Source organism: Uloborus diversus, chromosome 3 (assembly GCF_026930045.1).
Source record: "Uloborus diversus isolate 005 chromosome 3, Udiv.v.3.1, whole genome shotgun sequence".
NCBI classification, from domain to species: Eukaryota; Metazoa; Arthropoda; class Arachnida; order Araneae; family Uloboridae; genus Uloborus; species Uloborus diversus.
The window spans coordinates 169,506,905-169,523,841 of NC_072733.1; the positions used below are offsets into that span (position 1 = coordinate 169,506,905).

Sequence of the window (16,937 nt, forward strand, 5' to 3'; positions counted from 1 at the left end):
AATTGCTGCGAAAAGGGAATTAAAAATAGTTCATTAGTTCGTAGAACAACGGTTAAAGGGCTAGAACTTCATTTAAAAAAAAATGATGATATTTATAAATTAATTGACATGTATGGCAACACTTATTGATATGGTATTAGTGTTGAAGCACGTGCTTCAACGTACGTTGAGCGGCACCGCTTTTTACTTCTGATATTTTAGCGTCTGTTTTATAGCGTCTTGATTTCGGAAAGCCTATTCATCTTGTTGATTTCTGTTTCAAAATGATATATGGAAATAATGGACTGTTGGAAAAAAGGAAAGCCTGACCACATGAAAAATTGAAAATAAGGTTTTAAGTTTAATAGTGTAATTGCAATAAGTTCTAAAAAATTGGACTGGCAGATTAGACAAAAATGTATGAATGTTAAAAAGGTTAAGGAAAATGTAATGTCGTGTCGTATAAACATTACAATTAAGAGTCCAGAATTAAAAAAAAGGTGTGCTGCGTTAATAAGCGCACCTAGAAGATGTTTTTTAGATTATCTATAAGTGTTCTTGGAAACGTTACCTATATGGATATCGTCCATTATTGATCTAATTCCATCATTTTTCATCCATTGTAGTCGTCTTTTCGACGTATACAAGACGACTTTCGACTGTTCTGAGGGGACATTCCGACGAGTTACGAACGGTTTTTAGATCAGTTATAGACGAGTGTTTCGACCAGATTCGACGACTTTTCAACGTCTATTCCACCAGTTTATGTTGTGTGGGTCCGTTGATGTCGGACAACGTGTGTAAAAGAGAAACATAGTTACGGGTGTGTTTGTTTTACCTTTTTCATCCGCCATTAGACAGTGGCTGCAGCGTCCCCTATAATTTACTGGAGTTGCGAATCGAGAAAAGGCTAAAATGTTTTTGCAGCAATTTCCTGGCATTAACCATACGTAAATCATTGTCCTTTAAGTGCAATTTCCTTTTCAGAGCAGAAAAGTAGTAAATCTAGTAATCCTTCAAATGTTTTTTTTTTAATTGGGGTATTTATTTACTAATTTATTTATTTAGAAGCTAAACAGCTTCACATACATAGAGGACTGCGTGCCAAGCGCGCCTTGCCTCCGGACACGCACAAGAAAGATTTACAAAACAAGAGAGGAAAATAGCGCCCAGGGCACCGGCGGGAATAGAATACACGACCTCCGGCTTAGAAGACGATACTTGATGAATAAACATGATATTTAAAAAAATGTTTTAAATGATACATCTCCCCCCCCCCCACATATTTGCAAGCAGTTACATTTTCACAGCTCCATTTTACTAACTGTAACCGTATATATATTATTTGCATAACTTGTCAAATGTCGTGATAGTGTTGATAAACTTCTGTCAACTTCAGCGATGACTTTGACTCAATTTTACTGTTTTTGATTTTATACAATTTTTAAAACATGGATCTAAGAGAAGAAAGTAGTGATGTTTTTAATCACGGACATGTCACTCAGACTAGCTTTCCTGTGATAAGGACCGCAGTTAATACATCGACTCGCATTTGTGATCCCAAGACTGTGAATAACATTCCATCATCTAATCCTGACAGTATGGTCGTTCGACATGAACGCAGTTATAGACGAGCTTATATGTCTGTAGCCATATTATGTTTCATTAATCTTATAAATTATATGGATCGTTATACTCTTGCAGGTAAAGTGGTGTACGAGAAAATGTATCCAGTGCATTTCGGCTGCAATTGTTAGTCATAAATGTATGCTTACAGCAAAAGAAAATTGTTTTAATTTTCCCTATTCGGAATGATACTGATATTTAAGTTTTTTATGACATGAATTTTTTTTAATCCTCTTTTTAAACTTACTGTTAAAATTTATTTGTAATATATCTGGTTTCAAGCTCTGATTTCCAGGATGGGCAAGTGAGGCGCAGTAAAACCCCTCCTAACGAACACATCCCTTAAATGCGGACAATTTTTAATTCCTCAATTCAAAGGCAAATAACATCATTAAACTCCTGTCCTGCAGACACCCCTGTATTGCGGACGGAAAAAATTGTTCCATTAGTGTCCGCATTAGAAGGGTTTTACTGTACTTGTCCAGATCCCTTGTTTGCTGTCCACCAAGCTGTACGGTAAAAATCGGTTTTTATGCTGGATTTACTATTGTATAATTTGGCATGAATTAGTTTCCCAAGTGTAAATATATCTGCAATAATCTTGTAATGCTATTTTATGGTTAAGTTTTTCTTTTTACTTATGTTGACAGTTATACTCTTTAAGTTTTTATCGCCATATATTGCAGTATATAGTACATCTGCAATATTACAATGCAAAACGTCGAGTGGAAGGGGGGGGGCAATGTTTTCTTTGCCGAAGTCATTTTAAATTCAAAATCGGGCTCTCTATGATATTTTGACTGGATCCAGAATTTTGTATGGTGTAGGAAGTTCTTGTCACACACTACTTCTTTATGAAGACACCTGAAAATAAAACAAGTTGATGCATTTATCAAAGCTTCCTCATAGTTTCAGAAAATTTCACACTCATCAGAAAATTTCACTTGAGTTCAGAATCACTCCTCTGCCATGCTAAGCACAAAAGTTGTATCTGCAGCTGAACTCGAAATGAGAAACTCCTCTTTAAAGTTTTATGTCTCCATATATTTGATTCAGATTTCACTTTTTAGAATTAAAAAAAAATTTCCATTCACACAAAAGACCATAAAACATTGCATATGGGTAAAATATGTTACAAAGAAGCACCTTGTAAAAATTAACTATCTTGGTAAAAAGGGTGATGATGATTTCTGTGCTTAGTACGGCAGCCCTGCTCTGAATAAAAATATTCATTAACTAAAGAGTGTGGTGAAAATTGTGTCTAAAATTTCTATGTGTAGTTAGGGGCAGATATTGACTACCATTTTGGGGGGGGGGTCATGCTGAAGAATGAGCCCCCCCCCCCCATGAACGAACTTAGTTTTGGGAACAAATAAATTTCCGAAACTGCTTAGGTGTCAATACAAAGCACCAAATCGTACAGGAATTAATCATAAACTATACAAATGAATTTCACAAACAATAAAAAGAAGTAGTATTTTACATATTTACTATCAAAAATAATTAATAAATTCAAAGACTACTGAAGTCGTTTACACATTATTATTCATAAAGTTTTTTAACACAATGTGGACGGATACTTTTGTCAACGGTTTAAAGGGGGGGGGGGACATGACCCCATGACCCTCCCCTTTTATCCGCCTCTGTATACAGTAGACCTGCGCTACAACAAAATTTAAGTTACGCAAAATGGATAATGCGGAAATTTTCCATAAGTGAGGTATCTTGACGCTAACACCAATTTCTCTCCCGCAACACATTTTTTGGATGCGAGATCTTCTTCATTAGTGGCTATTAAACATTAGCTTTGTTAAGAGATTGTCATTATTTTAGTGTCACTTCAATTGGTTCCCACACTGTACCAGTCAAAACCTTGCTTGTGCAACAGTATGTAATAATCGCTCTTTAATTTGAATTCATTTTTTTTTTTCATTCTAAATGTGAAAGCTAATTAAAAATAATGGCATCTTAGAGCATTGTTTCACCTAAAGCTAGTGAAGATGAGGAGAGCAAGTTTCACATAATTAAAGGAAGACTTTGTGTAACGTTGTCTTCATATGTTTGTAAACACATCATTTAAAAAAAAAACAGTATAAATGTAGTTCATTATGTAGGAAACAGTTATATATAGTTTAGGAATGGTTTAAAACAGTTTGATGTATGCTTACAAGTGTCTAAAATAATTGTATATGTTCCCAGTAGCAGAATATTTTTCAGCAGTCGGTGACACATATTAAATAATTCAAAAATAGTTTGCAAAATAAACCATGATTTGATTAGTTGTTACATTTACCTAAAAATTATCTCCAAGAAATGCATGATAATAAATGTTAAATTTAAAAATTATCAGTTAAAGGTAGGCTCAAAAGTTTCAATTTAAAATTGAGGAGCAATTAGTAACTGCTGGAGTAAACTTAGACCTATCAGCCATAGAGGACCCCTACATATCAGCATAGGATAATTTTTTGTGTCTACAATTTCCATTTGTTCTATTCCGACTGTATGTTTCTACTTTAAATTCTATAAATTCAAACTAAAAACACAAAAAAGAAAAAAAATCTTTTCCCACAGCGTCATACTGTTTCTGTTACTGGATATATGTTTATTAAAAAGTAATTTCTCATTTTTACAATGCAGAACTTTTATTAATGCCAGGGGTCTAGGAATGCATCCTCTGCGTAAGCCAAGACTCCAATGTATTAGCAATTTGTATTCAGTTTTAGTAGCAATAGTGAACGTACAATTCTATTTTAGTAGTCTTTTTTGGTAATTTTTTTTAAGCTGGTGGTCATTTTTAAAATTATTTTGAAGACTTAAATGTGCCTTGTCATAGATATGATTATTGTAATAGTAGTGTAAGGAAGAATCGGTCATTACTGATATTTCAACCCTTTATTAAGATTTTAAATCAAGAAATATTTGGTCATGGATGATGTAACTTCGCTGAACATTCTTGAGCTATTGGGGCTCCATTGAGGTTCAGATTTTATAAGCATACAAATACAAATACGACAACCAGCAACAGGCTCTGGGCCTAGCTAGGCTGGTTCTAGATAATTAGTCCTCAATGAAGATCAATGGCCCTCTTAAAGCTATCCACCCCCTTGCTCATTACTGCTTCTTTTGGTAAGCAATTCCAAGTGCCCAGGACCTTACTACAGTAGTAGTTTTTCCTGATTTCCATGTTAGCCTGTGATTTGAATAGCTAAAAACAATGACCCCTTGTCTTGCTTTCCGTGCATAAATTAATCCATTAACATCTTTCATTTTGATGAATTTAAACAACTGAATTCATGTCCCCTTTGATTCTCCTTTGCTTCAGGCTATAAATATTAAGCCTATTAAGTCTGGTATCATAATCTAAATCTGAAAGTCCCCATACTAGTCTCGTTACCTTTCTTTTAATCCTTTCCAATACAGAAATATCTTTCCTCAGATAAGGCGACCAAAACTGAGCAGCATACTCCAAATGAGGTCTTAAACTTTGAATTCATAAGGTATTGGCAGGGCTGTAGGTAAACCTGTCATTTGGGGGAAAGCAAGAAGCGGTAATTGACCTCTCGCGACTTTGACAAATGGATGTATTTCAATTATGTGGCTGTGGTTTTTGTTTTCCGAAACAATGTGCACTGAATATATACACTTTGATGCCCTCTGGTAAATTTGAAATGATGGGCCTGGCTGTAGTTTTCGAATTCAGATGATTTGCTTGGTAAAAGAAGTTAGTTGCTGAAAACATTGATGCAAAAGCAAATTTTTGTCGCATTTTGAAATGAAATTGAAGGGCTCCGGGAAAAAAAACTGAATCAGTATTTTTATTTATAGCATTTATACATTAAAGTATCTTTGGATTTTATTAATATCAATATTGATTGCTTTCTAATTTTTTTAGGGGTTTTAAAGGATGTTAAAGATTATTATCATTTGAGTGATACTCAGGCTGGGCTTTTACAAACATCCTTTATTGCAAGTTACATGGTCATGGCACCTATTTTTGGATATTTAGGAGATAGATATAGCAGAAAATTTATCATGGCTGCTGGAATTACATTTTGGAGTGTAACTACATTTTTAGGTTCTTGTATACCATCAGAGGTATTTATGACTTTTTAAATATAGTTCTGAATGCTGCTATGACTCATGTTATCAGTGTATACATTTGTTTCAGGCTGTAAAGCAGGCTATTTTATTAACAGATCTCAAATTTTGTTGTACTTGCTAAGTTATTGCAGAAACATGTTGCAGTGTTTTGATTAACTCATTAGCATTAAGTAAGAAGTTAATAAAATAGCATTAGTTTTAAAACATCACATTATTGTTTATGAGACAAAAATTAACTATGCAAGAAAGTCATTATGTCAAGCAGAATAGTTTCCAGAACTATCTTGAATCCATGTCAAATATTTTTTCACCTTTGAAGCAAACAAGATATATATTCAAACCAACTTTATGCTTATGTAAATAACCTGATAATACAAACACACAACTTTTTTTTTTTCATGGAACAAGTACTAGTCATTTTACCTATTTTTTCAAGTACTCTCAACTTATTGTCAGTTCAGTTTTTACAACAGCCTTGAAAATGTTCACTTCTTTAAACTGTCGCTTAAGGCAGTTGGAGGGTAAAACTAAGTAGTGGAAAGCATAGGTGTGGGCACAGGTATCACCAGGGGTATCGGAATACCCCCATTAGCACATAGAAATGAAAGTTAATACAAAAGTGGCTGAAATTTTATGTTTTTATTTATGTTCATTAATTTTTTTACCTTATACGCTTAAAAAAAACGCTTTTTTACTCACAATATTTAAAAATTTTCCTTAAGCGAGAAGTATGGGAGCCTTTCCAAGTGAAATTTAAACCTCCTGGTACAGTGGTACCCCCATTTTTGAAGCTCTGCTCACACCTGCGGTGGAGAGAAAGCTCTCTTTCACGTTCCCATTTTTATTGTGCTGAGGTAACATGCATGCTAACAATTTTCTGAAAATGAGCCTGGTTTAAAAATAGGTTGGAAACCTACATTAAAATTTATTAAACCGTTGTCAGTGTCCTGAAAAAAGTAGTTCCACTAATGTAGCCATTAATGCAAACTAGCTATACAATTTGAAAGTTACAACAGTAAGAGTTAGGGGTTTGTAAAATGATTTTTGCCGACTTTCACAACTTATCTTTTTAGTACCAATAACCAATATCTTATTGCACACTTAGAAATAATCATACAGAAGTTCATACAGTCAACTCCCGCTGTAACGCGATTCAACGTACACAAAATGGCTATAATACAAATTTTTTACAAGTAACAAATTTTAGAGTTAACAAGAATTCCTCTCTTCCAACACAATTATTTTTAAAGTAATCATCGTGCTATGTGTCAACTTTGTTATTCACTACTAAATATTAGTTTTGCAAAATGTATTGTCATCCTTTTAGAATCACTGATTACGCAAGTTCCCACACCGCACTAGTCTAAATATCAGTTTGTTAGTGTGCATACTAGTGATGTTCCAGATATCCGTATCCACCGATATCCGAGGGAAAATAATGACCTGTATCCGTATCAGTTACTTTTTTGACGGATCTTAAACGGATCATTTCTATTCTAAATTTTTTTAAAATATTTGAATAAAAGACTCTTAAATTCCGTTTAAATTAGGTTTTATTCCCTATTTAAATAATAAGGTATCACTAGCTGCGTGCCCGGCATTGCATGGGTTACTTAAAAATGAAAGAGATGTCCAGTTGGTGTTTTTGTATTACTCTGACATCAGTTTCTAAAGCGCTGAGGAATAAAAAAATACGCGTATTGCAAGGTTTGCAAAACACCAGTAGAGCATATTTTTGGCAAAAATCTCTTTAACGCTAATCATAGTTATCAATGATACAAGTTATGAGTATTTTCAATTAGCACAAAAGATGAAAATATATGGATTATCAACTATAATCTTTGCTCACGTTAAAATGAATTACATCTGATAGACTATATCTGAACTATTTATGTACAATTACAATCGGCTTTTTACATAGAATGACACACACTTTTTGGCTGATTTCGTGAAACTAAAGCACCAATACTAAATAACTACCAATAAGCATTAATTTAATACCAAGTCATCAGATTCCAATTTAGCTTTAGTTAAAATCCTTAAAAACAATCTTTTTTGTTCAACTCTGTTTCACAAAGAAATCCAAACAATCTTAATTTAACATGTTCTTTTAACGATATAAACTGTATTTTAAAAATAGAAACAGGAAGGAAAAAGAAAGTTATTACAATTCGAAAACTCACCCGTGTGATGGGAAAAAGTCCAACAAAATAAACATAATTAGTCGCACATCCTAAGCGTACCAAAATATGAGGCCGGTGAATGATAAACTTACACTACAATCAATAAACATAGCTAAAGAAACAACTTTCATATGCTGAAAAGAGTTAAGAACGTTGAATGTAAAAAATAAAAAAGGACAGACGATAAAATAAAGGCTATGTTCGAATAGGGCAACCAATTTTAAACTAATTTAAAAGGAAATTCTAGATGGAAATGTTGTTTCAAGATTTGGACAGCAGCCAAAAAAATCTCTTTTAAAACAATTATTAGAATTTTACTTGCTCACGTATATGCAAAATGGCAACAGGAAAGAAATAAAAATTCCTGAATAACGTTATGTTAATTAACATTTTAATTAATATCTCCGCTAATTAAAGTCGCACAATTAGGAGATTGGTCCTATTGTTTTCTTTGGAAAATTTCGAATTGATCAGTATCTCGTTTGACTCTCGATTCACAGCGGTTCTGGAGAAGATCGATCTTCAGACAGACAGACACAAACAGATTTTAATATTATAGAGGATTTCAGAAGCCAATTTGTACCCCCCCCCCTGTTTAAAAAAGGAAGGGGAAATAAGTTTTAGGAGTGTGTATCAGTGTGTCTTTTTGTGGCATCGTAGCTCCTAAACAGGTGAACCGATTTTGATAGTTCATTTTTCGTTCAAAAGGTGACTTGATCAAAAGTGTTCTTAGCTTTACCTCGTTTTTTAATTAAAAACAGATTTTTTTAAACGTTTTTCACAATTATGGTAGTAAAAATTTAATTATGGTAGTGAAAATGTTGGCCCTAATTAAAAGAACGAAGTTTTCTGCGTTTGATATTTATTTGAAACTTCCAATTTATATACAGTAGGAGCTGTAACCTTGTTAAGTAAATTTTAAATACAATTCTAAGCCTTTATACGCATCATTAGTAGTGATTTCATAGTCGGAAGATGAGAAAAAGCTCAATGATTTAAAATTTTTACCTGCTGTCAGTTCATATTTGTTAACAAATGTGTGTTCTGACCCGCAAAATTCATCTTAATATGAGATCGTCTCTCTGAGACATGTTTTGTTTATTCCTCATTTTTGTTTTTCTCGGCATCCTTTAAAAAAAGTGAAACTAAATTCTCTATTTATTGTTTGTAAAGGTGTTCCTGGCTCTGTATTTCGTCGGTCGGAGAAGTTCGGTGGAATGGGTCAGCGCTGCATTTATGCTGAAATAAAATTGGAAAAATTATTTCTAACCTGTCCACTAGCAGCTTTACACTCTTGCTCCTGTATCCTACATCTACAGAGTAAGCTAGAAATAATTTTTCACATTCCATCTAGCAGTGCTGACCCATTTCTTCCAACTCTCCCTCAATTTTAAGAGATTTCTTTAAAGAATAAATGAAGTCTTGATTATATTTTTGCGCAGTTGACATTTTTTGAAGAAACTGCCAGTATTCTGATGGGAATGCCTTCCGTAACAAATTTTACACTTGAATAGTTGAATTGGGTAAAAAACATTTTGAGATCCGTATTCGTATCCGCCGATCTTGACACTGATGATCCGTATCCGCAGATCTACTTTTTTAATGATCTGGCATATCACTAGTGCATACATAACCACTCCACATTTTTCGTTCATTTTTTTAAAGTTTTAAATATGAAAGGTGATCTAAAGTTTGAAGATGGAAAGAAAAAGAGAAGTTTGATTTAAGAAAAGGTAAAGATTCTTGATACGCTTCAACAACTGAAAAAGGGATTAAAGGTAGCATGACAATTAGGTATGAGTGAATCTTCCACATGTAATATTAAAAGTTGAGAAAAAAGGCAATCAGTAAAAGTTCAGAACTTAGTTTTAATATGAAACTCACAAAGTAATGCGTAATGAAAATGCAAACTGAAATTGGAAGCTGTTCCTTGTAGTGTGGATTATAGACTCTGAAAGAGGGGTGTTGCCGTTAAACATTATAAAAGTAAATACAAAGCAAATGTATTTAAAAATATATTAGAATAAAGAACTGATTGTGCAGCATAAATCATCTTTAGTTTTTAAGCATAATTTAACTATTATATCTACTGTACAGTACTGTTATAGTGTAATACTTCATTATTATTATTACATACTGTACGAACCATACTGTTTTATTTTATGTATCTCTGAAAGTGAACTTTTCTCCAACTGAAGAAATATGTTTAATGATATTTGTATATGGAGAATCTAAACATGTTTTTCTTTGAATTTTTGTGCATTAATTGGAACTCTAAAGTATTCTGCCCTTCTAATGACAGATGTCTTATTTGCACTTTTTAACAAAATTGACTTGTAATCACCAGGGGATTCTTTTAAACTTATTTTACCTAAATGCAATGTTTTATGGTCATTTGAAAACAGAAAATATTTTAAAACAAAAATCTGAAAAAGTGATATCTGAATCGAATACACAGAGGTGCAACACTTTAAAAAGCAATACCTTAGTTTGAGCTTGGCTGCAGATACCACTTTTGCACTTAGCATGGCAATGTAGCTCTTGGTTTGTATTCTGGCTGCAAACACTAGTATAGAAGTGATTTGATTAGGATAATTAATGGTTATTATGATTCTAATTCAATTATTTATTAGATAGGCAAAGAACTGGTATTTTCATCGATTATAAAGCATGAACCAATTTAAGTAGAATTTGTGATTTTAACTCTATTATCTTATATTTATATAGTATTTCTGGTTGTTCATGTTTTTGAGAGCTTTAGTTGGAACTGGTGAAGCAAGCTATTCAACAATAGCACCTACAGTCATTGCAGATTTGTTTTCCGATTCATCAAGAACTAGAATGTTATCCTTATTCTATTTTGCGATTCCTGTTGGAAGGTACGTATTAAGAGTTCATTTATGTAATATTTTTATGATTCAAGTGTAAGATTGTTTTTTGATTTTCAAAGTCTTTTCTATTCAAAAAAATAATAAATAAACCTTGAATACTAGACCTTTCTAACTTAATCAAATTTTGTTAGGTTTTTAAGTAAGTATTTTAATGAAAATGTTTAAGCAACTTGAAGTCATTTGAATATTTTAACATGCAAAATATTATGGTACATCCTTTTACCCGTCCCCTTTTTTTCTCAATATTTTAAAAATATTGAAAAACCCAGAGGTAAACATCACTTTTAAGTAGCTTTGAATTGGATTAAAAATATTTCTCAATGTTTCAATTGGTTGGTTGATGTTATATGAAAAACAAGCTCAGACATTTGATACTTTTGTCTAAAAATTACAGCTTACTCAATGATAGTTTTTTCTCGCCTTCCATTCCATTAAGACTTTTTGCTGATTTCAAAAGTAGAGCAATGAGAATAGTTTAAAGTAAAGAAAACAAATTTTTTAGAGCAGGTGATAAAGTTTCCAGAAAGGATGTTAAACAGACACCAAGCAGAAATTCTCAGAGGCTAAACTTTTGCTTATTGTATACTACATGTTGCTGAAGGGATCTGTTTAGTGATTTTTGCATAATAAAGTGTCTTAATTTGGAATATTAGTGAAATAACAGATAATCATGTTCAAAATTTCGTAGAGTTGTGAGCTGTCCCCACTTTGTTTAGTTAAATGTGTTAGGATTGTGAGTTTGATGAGTTTCTGCTGTTATTTATGTAATTTTCAATGCATAATGTATGAATTATTCAAAATATCAATGGATTTCCGAAATTAACATTGTAATAACTTTTTTATTAAGGATAAAGACAGACCCTCAGTAATAATAAATTAACTGAAAGAATTGCTGGTGTCAAGATCATGATGCAATTCAGTCCTCTCAAGTATCCTCATGTATATAATAGCCAATTCACTGATCGAGTAACACACTTGACATCACCAACCATGAAACTTGTGCCATAGCATGAAAATTTTATAATATTTTTTTGGTAATGTTTGACATGCTGAGAAATGCTTTATTTTGACAAGGCTGAACTGAATCTGGTAACTTAACTGTTTTACTGGTAAGACTGTTAACTTTTTAGGATATTGAAGAAAAGACAAAGTGATCAAGAACTAACCCTATCTACTGGAGTTTATGGTTAATCCACTGAAGTTAGGGTTAAAATTTCAACTATCAAAATATTACCAAACAGGCTATTACTTCATTGAAATGTAAAAGCTATTTTCACCCGTCGTACCTTGACGGACAATTTTCTAGTATGTTAAAGAAAAATGCTTTTATTCCAAAGATAGGGTCTGGTGAGGTAAAGTGGTCATAAAAACGTAGGTTTTCAACTTAAGTGGATATTAAATAAAATAAATTCTTTAAACACTTCAACTTTTTTTGTTGTTATTTTACATTGCATTATTAAAGAACACAATACATAGAATTTCAGGGAAAAAAATATTGATTTAAGTAGTTTTATAACAGTTTCATTTCCCTATGTATTTATGACCACTTTACACCATGGGGTGGGGGAAAGTGGTCATAGTTAAAAATAGATGCAAAACCGTTACAAATAACCGTAATATTTGTATATTTCGGTTATTTTTATAGTTACAAGTATATGCACGAGTATATGCGGGTATACATAAGAATGTATACGTGATTACCTACAGTATACGTGTCTACAAGAGTATATACGCGTAATAAACGAACATCATATGCGTGTATGCACTTGTATCTCGAGTATATACATGCATATCTGAGTATATGCATGTATAGTAGACATATATACGCATATATAGGTATACATACATGCGTATACGGGTATACACGAGTTATTTCGAGGATACATTCAGTGCTTGTTTGTACATGCCTACTCACGTACATACATATGGAAGCAACGAGTATTACACGTATGTTTACGTGTAAACACGATTATGCACCAGTACAGACGTATACACGTACATTTACGTGTATATCAGTACATGTATGTATACACGAGTATATCCCTTAATACACATGTATGTTTACAGAGTGAATCCAAGCTCTGGGGCAAAGATCAAAGGGGTGTGAGAAGCGAGGATACGAAGCAAAGAATCATAATGAACTTATGGTCGCTGACGCGCTACATGCACACTGAGCCAAAAACTGATGGATGCAAAACAAGTCACGAATTTGTTACACAAAGATGATTTTACTTGACCAGCTGGTGGCGTGATGGTTAGGCGATGGCCTTGTACGTCTGTGGAATCGGGTTCTGACCTAGGGATGCCGGTCAGTGGATTTTCGAGATGCAGAAACTCATCAGCGCCCATGTCGTATGATTATGCGGCATGTAAAAGATCTCTATGATATTCGGTTTGATTAGAATTTCTTAGGAAAAATCAAATTCCTACTGCAATTTCGCATCAAAGAGAGCCCAGGTGCCTCCCCCTGATGGAAACTGGGCGTCAAAAAAACTGTGTCATACATCAGCGCCTTAATGGTGAAACATGAAAGACTGATGCATTGTAGGGGAGTGCGCTAGGTCTGGTTATGGTCCAGACACCTCTTCTGGTAGGACTCTTATACAGTCCCATTGGGGGAAAAAAAGATGATTTTAACCAACATTTTAGTTTTTAAGAATTATTTAGAGCAGATGTTAAAGTTACGGCCTGTAGTAGCTCTAATACACGCATCGCAACAAAGGCACAGCGACTGTTGAAAGTTTTTCAAAAGTCTCATTATTGCAACAGAGAGTGCTTTGTGATTGCGACGCATGTATTACAGCAGCCGGCCACAAATTTCATCAATCACTTTAACTTTCTTAAGACCTAAAATGTTGTGTAAAATTGTCTTTGTGTAATAAATTTGTGACCTGTTTTGCATCCTTTAGTTCTGATTTTGCGTGCATGGAGCGCGTCAGCATTGTGTTTGTGAATATATGTATCTTATGATTCTTGCTTCTTCTACTCCCCTCTTACATCTTTGAGGAATTTTCCCAAGAGTTTAAACTCACCCTATATACATGTATATCATGTGCTTGTGTGTGTCTGCTCGAGTTTCGAGTATATACGTGCCTACCTGAGTGTATAATTGTTCGTATATGTACGAGTATAAGCTGGTATATATGTGTATCGATAGTCGAATGTATATCTTTATAGAAAAAAATACTTGCAGTTACTCATATACTACGTGTTTATTGGTGCATTTATGTTAATACGTATATATACGTGCCTCACGAGTATATGAGTATGCATGCGCATATACTCGTATATTTAACCCTGTTAACTGTAAAAACAATACATATTAAGTGAAATTAATATTTCATTTATGTCTGCCTCATACTTAAAGTTTAAGTGACGTTAAAAGGGCAATATTCGTTAAGCCTAATATTATGACCACTTTACCCCATCTTACTTAAAAATTGTTCAAAAAAATTAACCAAAATGGATTTAACTAACTGCTAATGAGTAAGAGTTCTTGAGACATGTAGGAAGCTTCCTGTGCAGTCAATCTGTTCATAATTCTAACAAACAAAATTTTCCAAGAAAGTTAAAAAAGGTGTTTAGATTTTGAAATTTTTCATATTTACACAAAATATTTTATTTTACCAAATAAAATTTTGCCAGTTGTGAAATTTTGTATTCAAAATGTAGTTTTTAGCTGCCCTATCGTAAAATAAAATTTACACATTCATTCGAATATTTATTTCCAAGCTATAGCCATTTATTTGACGTATGACCACTTTACCCTATTGACCACTTTCCCCCACCAAACCCTACTGTATACAAACAAATGAAAACACCAGTGGCCTCCCTAGCATGGGTGACACCCGGGGGGGTAATTTGTAGTGTCACCCCTCTTCCCCCGCCAAATGCAACAAAAAAAAAGGTTTTATTATTCTATGTAAGCCTGAAATTCATAAAATTTTCAGTCGAAGTACTGACAATAAGAACTTAATCCTGAGTATAGTATTCACTCCATGATGTGGGGTGGAAGAGAGAGGTTCCAGGGGGGGGAGGGTTCCTCCAAAAATTTTTTTAATTTGTAGTCTTAAAAATGCATTTTAGCTTCATATTTTTCAGGAACTTTCAATTCCACTTTGGGTGTCACCCCCAGATGGGGGACATCCAGGATGGATTGCCCCTTCTGGCCCTCCACACACACCCCCTCGTAGTGAGGCCATAAAAACACTTTTAAACAATTAAAATGATTTTGAGGATGAATGAATAATTTAAAGCATATACATTTATACATGGTCTGGCTATTAATTTCCAGGACTGACGTAACTGCAGGAGGATGAAAAGCAGGAAATGGCACTAATGATTGCATATTGAAGAGTATTTTTTTGTGCAGTGCAATGTGTATCACTCTGAAATAAGTGGTTCTGTAGAATGGCGCATTAAGACCTAGCCTCTCAATTCATGTTTTCACCTTAATGTAAACTTCCAGCATGCATACAGACTGCAGCTGACCTGTGTGTGGATCATTATCGACGCTTTCACACCCATCCCGAAAGTGTTTAAACCATCCAAAAGTTATTGAGGTTGATAACTCTTACTCGCCGTAAACTTGTTTCTGCAGCTGTCTTGCCCAATCGGAAGCAAAATTTAATGTTAATTCTTTGCTCCATTTTCACTTTGACAAGAGGAATTTCAGAACTACGTTTTAATGCTCCTTTCTACAAGAACCACTAACTTTAGAATGAGGCCGATTGAACTGCACATGCACAAGAAAACCCTCTTCAATATGCAGTCATTAGCGCCATCCTCCAGCTTTTTGTTCTTCTACAGTTGTGTCAGTCCTGGAAATTAATAGCTGGACCTTGTATCTTATTCTCAAATAATAGTGTTATCAAGATTGTTGCTTCACATCAAAATTTCAACTTAATTTTTTTCTATAATATTTTAATAACTTCTTCTAAGAGTTTATTGAGAAATTGGAGTTGCTGTAAAATCTACTCACATTGATTCAATACTTCTGTTGACAAATAATAGTCACATTTGATTGATTATTGAAGGAAAAGTAGTTGTGTTGTATGAAACTTTTAAAGATCTGGTGTACCCTTTTGAAACTGCTGCAACATGGAAATAAAAATCTTAAGACACAATGTGGATTTCTTCAAAATATTTTTGGTTTAAGAGAAAAATCTGATATTTGATATGAAAATTGTGCAGGAGCTTTTCAAACCATACTAACCCTTGAATCATGTTGACATAGATATTAGTTTGAATCTTGTTCATCCAATATTTAAGAGTCGATACAATCAAGGGAGCTTAAAGAATTTAGTCCTTGTGACCATCTTGTTGCCCATGACTACCTGGGGAGTCTCCTACGCCACCGCCATTGTCATTTATGACAGCCCATTTTGCTTACTCTATCAGAGCAAGATAGGACAGACTCCACCATTAGAAGTCTTCGGCTTTAGTGTGGTGGCACCAAAGCTCAGAGGTATTGGCGTGCCAGATGCCTGATACACAATCATTTTTTTCTTTTGTATTGATATGTTTTTTTTTTGAGCAATCACGATTGCTTATTGCTTTCATTTGACTGTTTTGAGGTCCTATCATTTTATTTTCCCGCCAGCACCCTCTGCAGCATCACCGTCGGCCGGCCGCCTCACGATGCTGCTCATCTAGCGAAAAGCATCTTCAGGTTGCGTTAATATCCTACACTTACACGCATACATACACGCACGTACACACACATACACACATACGCCCACAAACACATACACATGACTTGATACATTAGTCAACTATTTTTCTGCAAATTATATGCATGCAATACATTTTATGGAAAGAAGCAATAAAATGCATTTCCATACGTATAAATACATAGTTTCTAAAAGTTGGGCAAGGGAGGGGGTTAATTTGCCCTCCTTGATCTTTAAAGTGATTGGCTTGACTTTTTTCTTAATAAATCAAATTTTTGAATTGGCACCCATGATCGTTCAGTGCTTGTTTCTGGCAGGAATCGGTGCAATATTTAAATTTTCTCTTTAACATGACCAATGCAGACTTGAACAATTTTAAACTAAGGATTGCACTGAAAGAACATTTACTGTAGAACATTTATCTTTAAGACTAGGCATAAATAAATTCAGAACTAAGAATATTTTGGTGATTTTTTATCTTCTAC

At 33.8% G+C, this 16,937-nt stretch overlaps 1 protein-coding gene across 1 annotated transcript in view; it reads left to right on the plus strand.

Moving 5' to 3' along the window:
• The first annotated feature begins 1,331 nt into the window (after nt 1–1,331).
• The window catches only part of LOC129218359 (protein spinster homolog 1-like), a 48,371-nt gene continuing 32,765 nt past the window's right edge, over nt 1,332–16,937 (plus strand). The window contains exons 1-3 of the mRNA XM_054852603.1: nt 1,332–1,683; nt 5,498–5,700; nt 10,617–10,768. Coding sequence (XP_054708578.1) covers nt 1,431–1,683; nt 5,498–5,700; nt 10,617–10,768 — 608 coding nt within the window. The 5' untranslated portion in view covers nt 1,332–1,430. The remainder of the gene's footprint in view (nt 1,684–5,497; nt 5,701–10,616; nt 10,769–16,937) is intronic.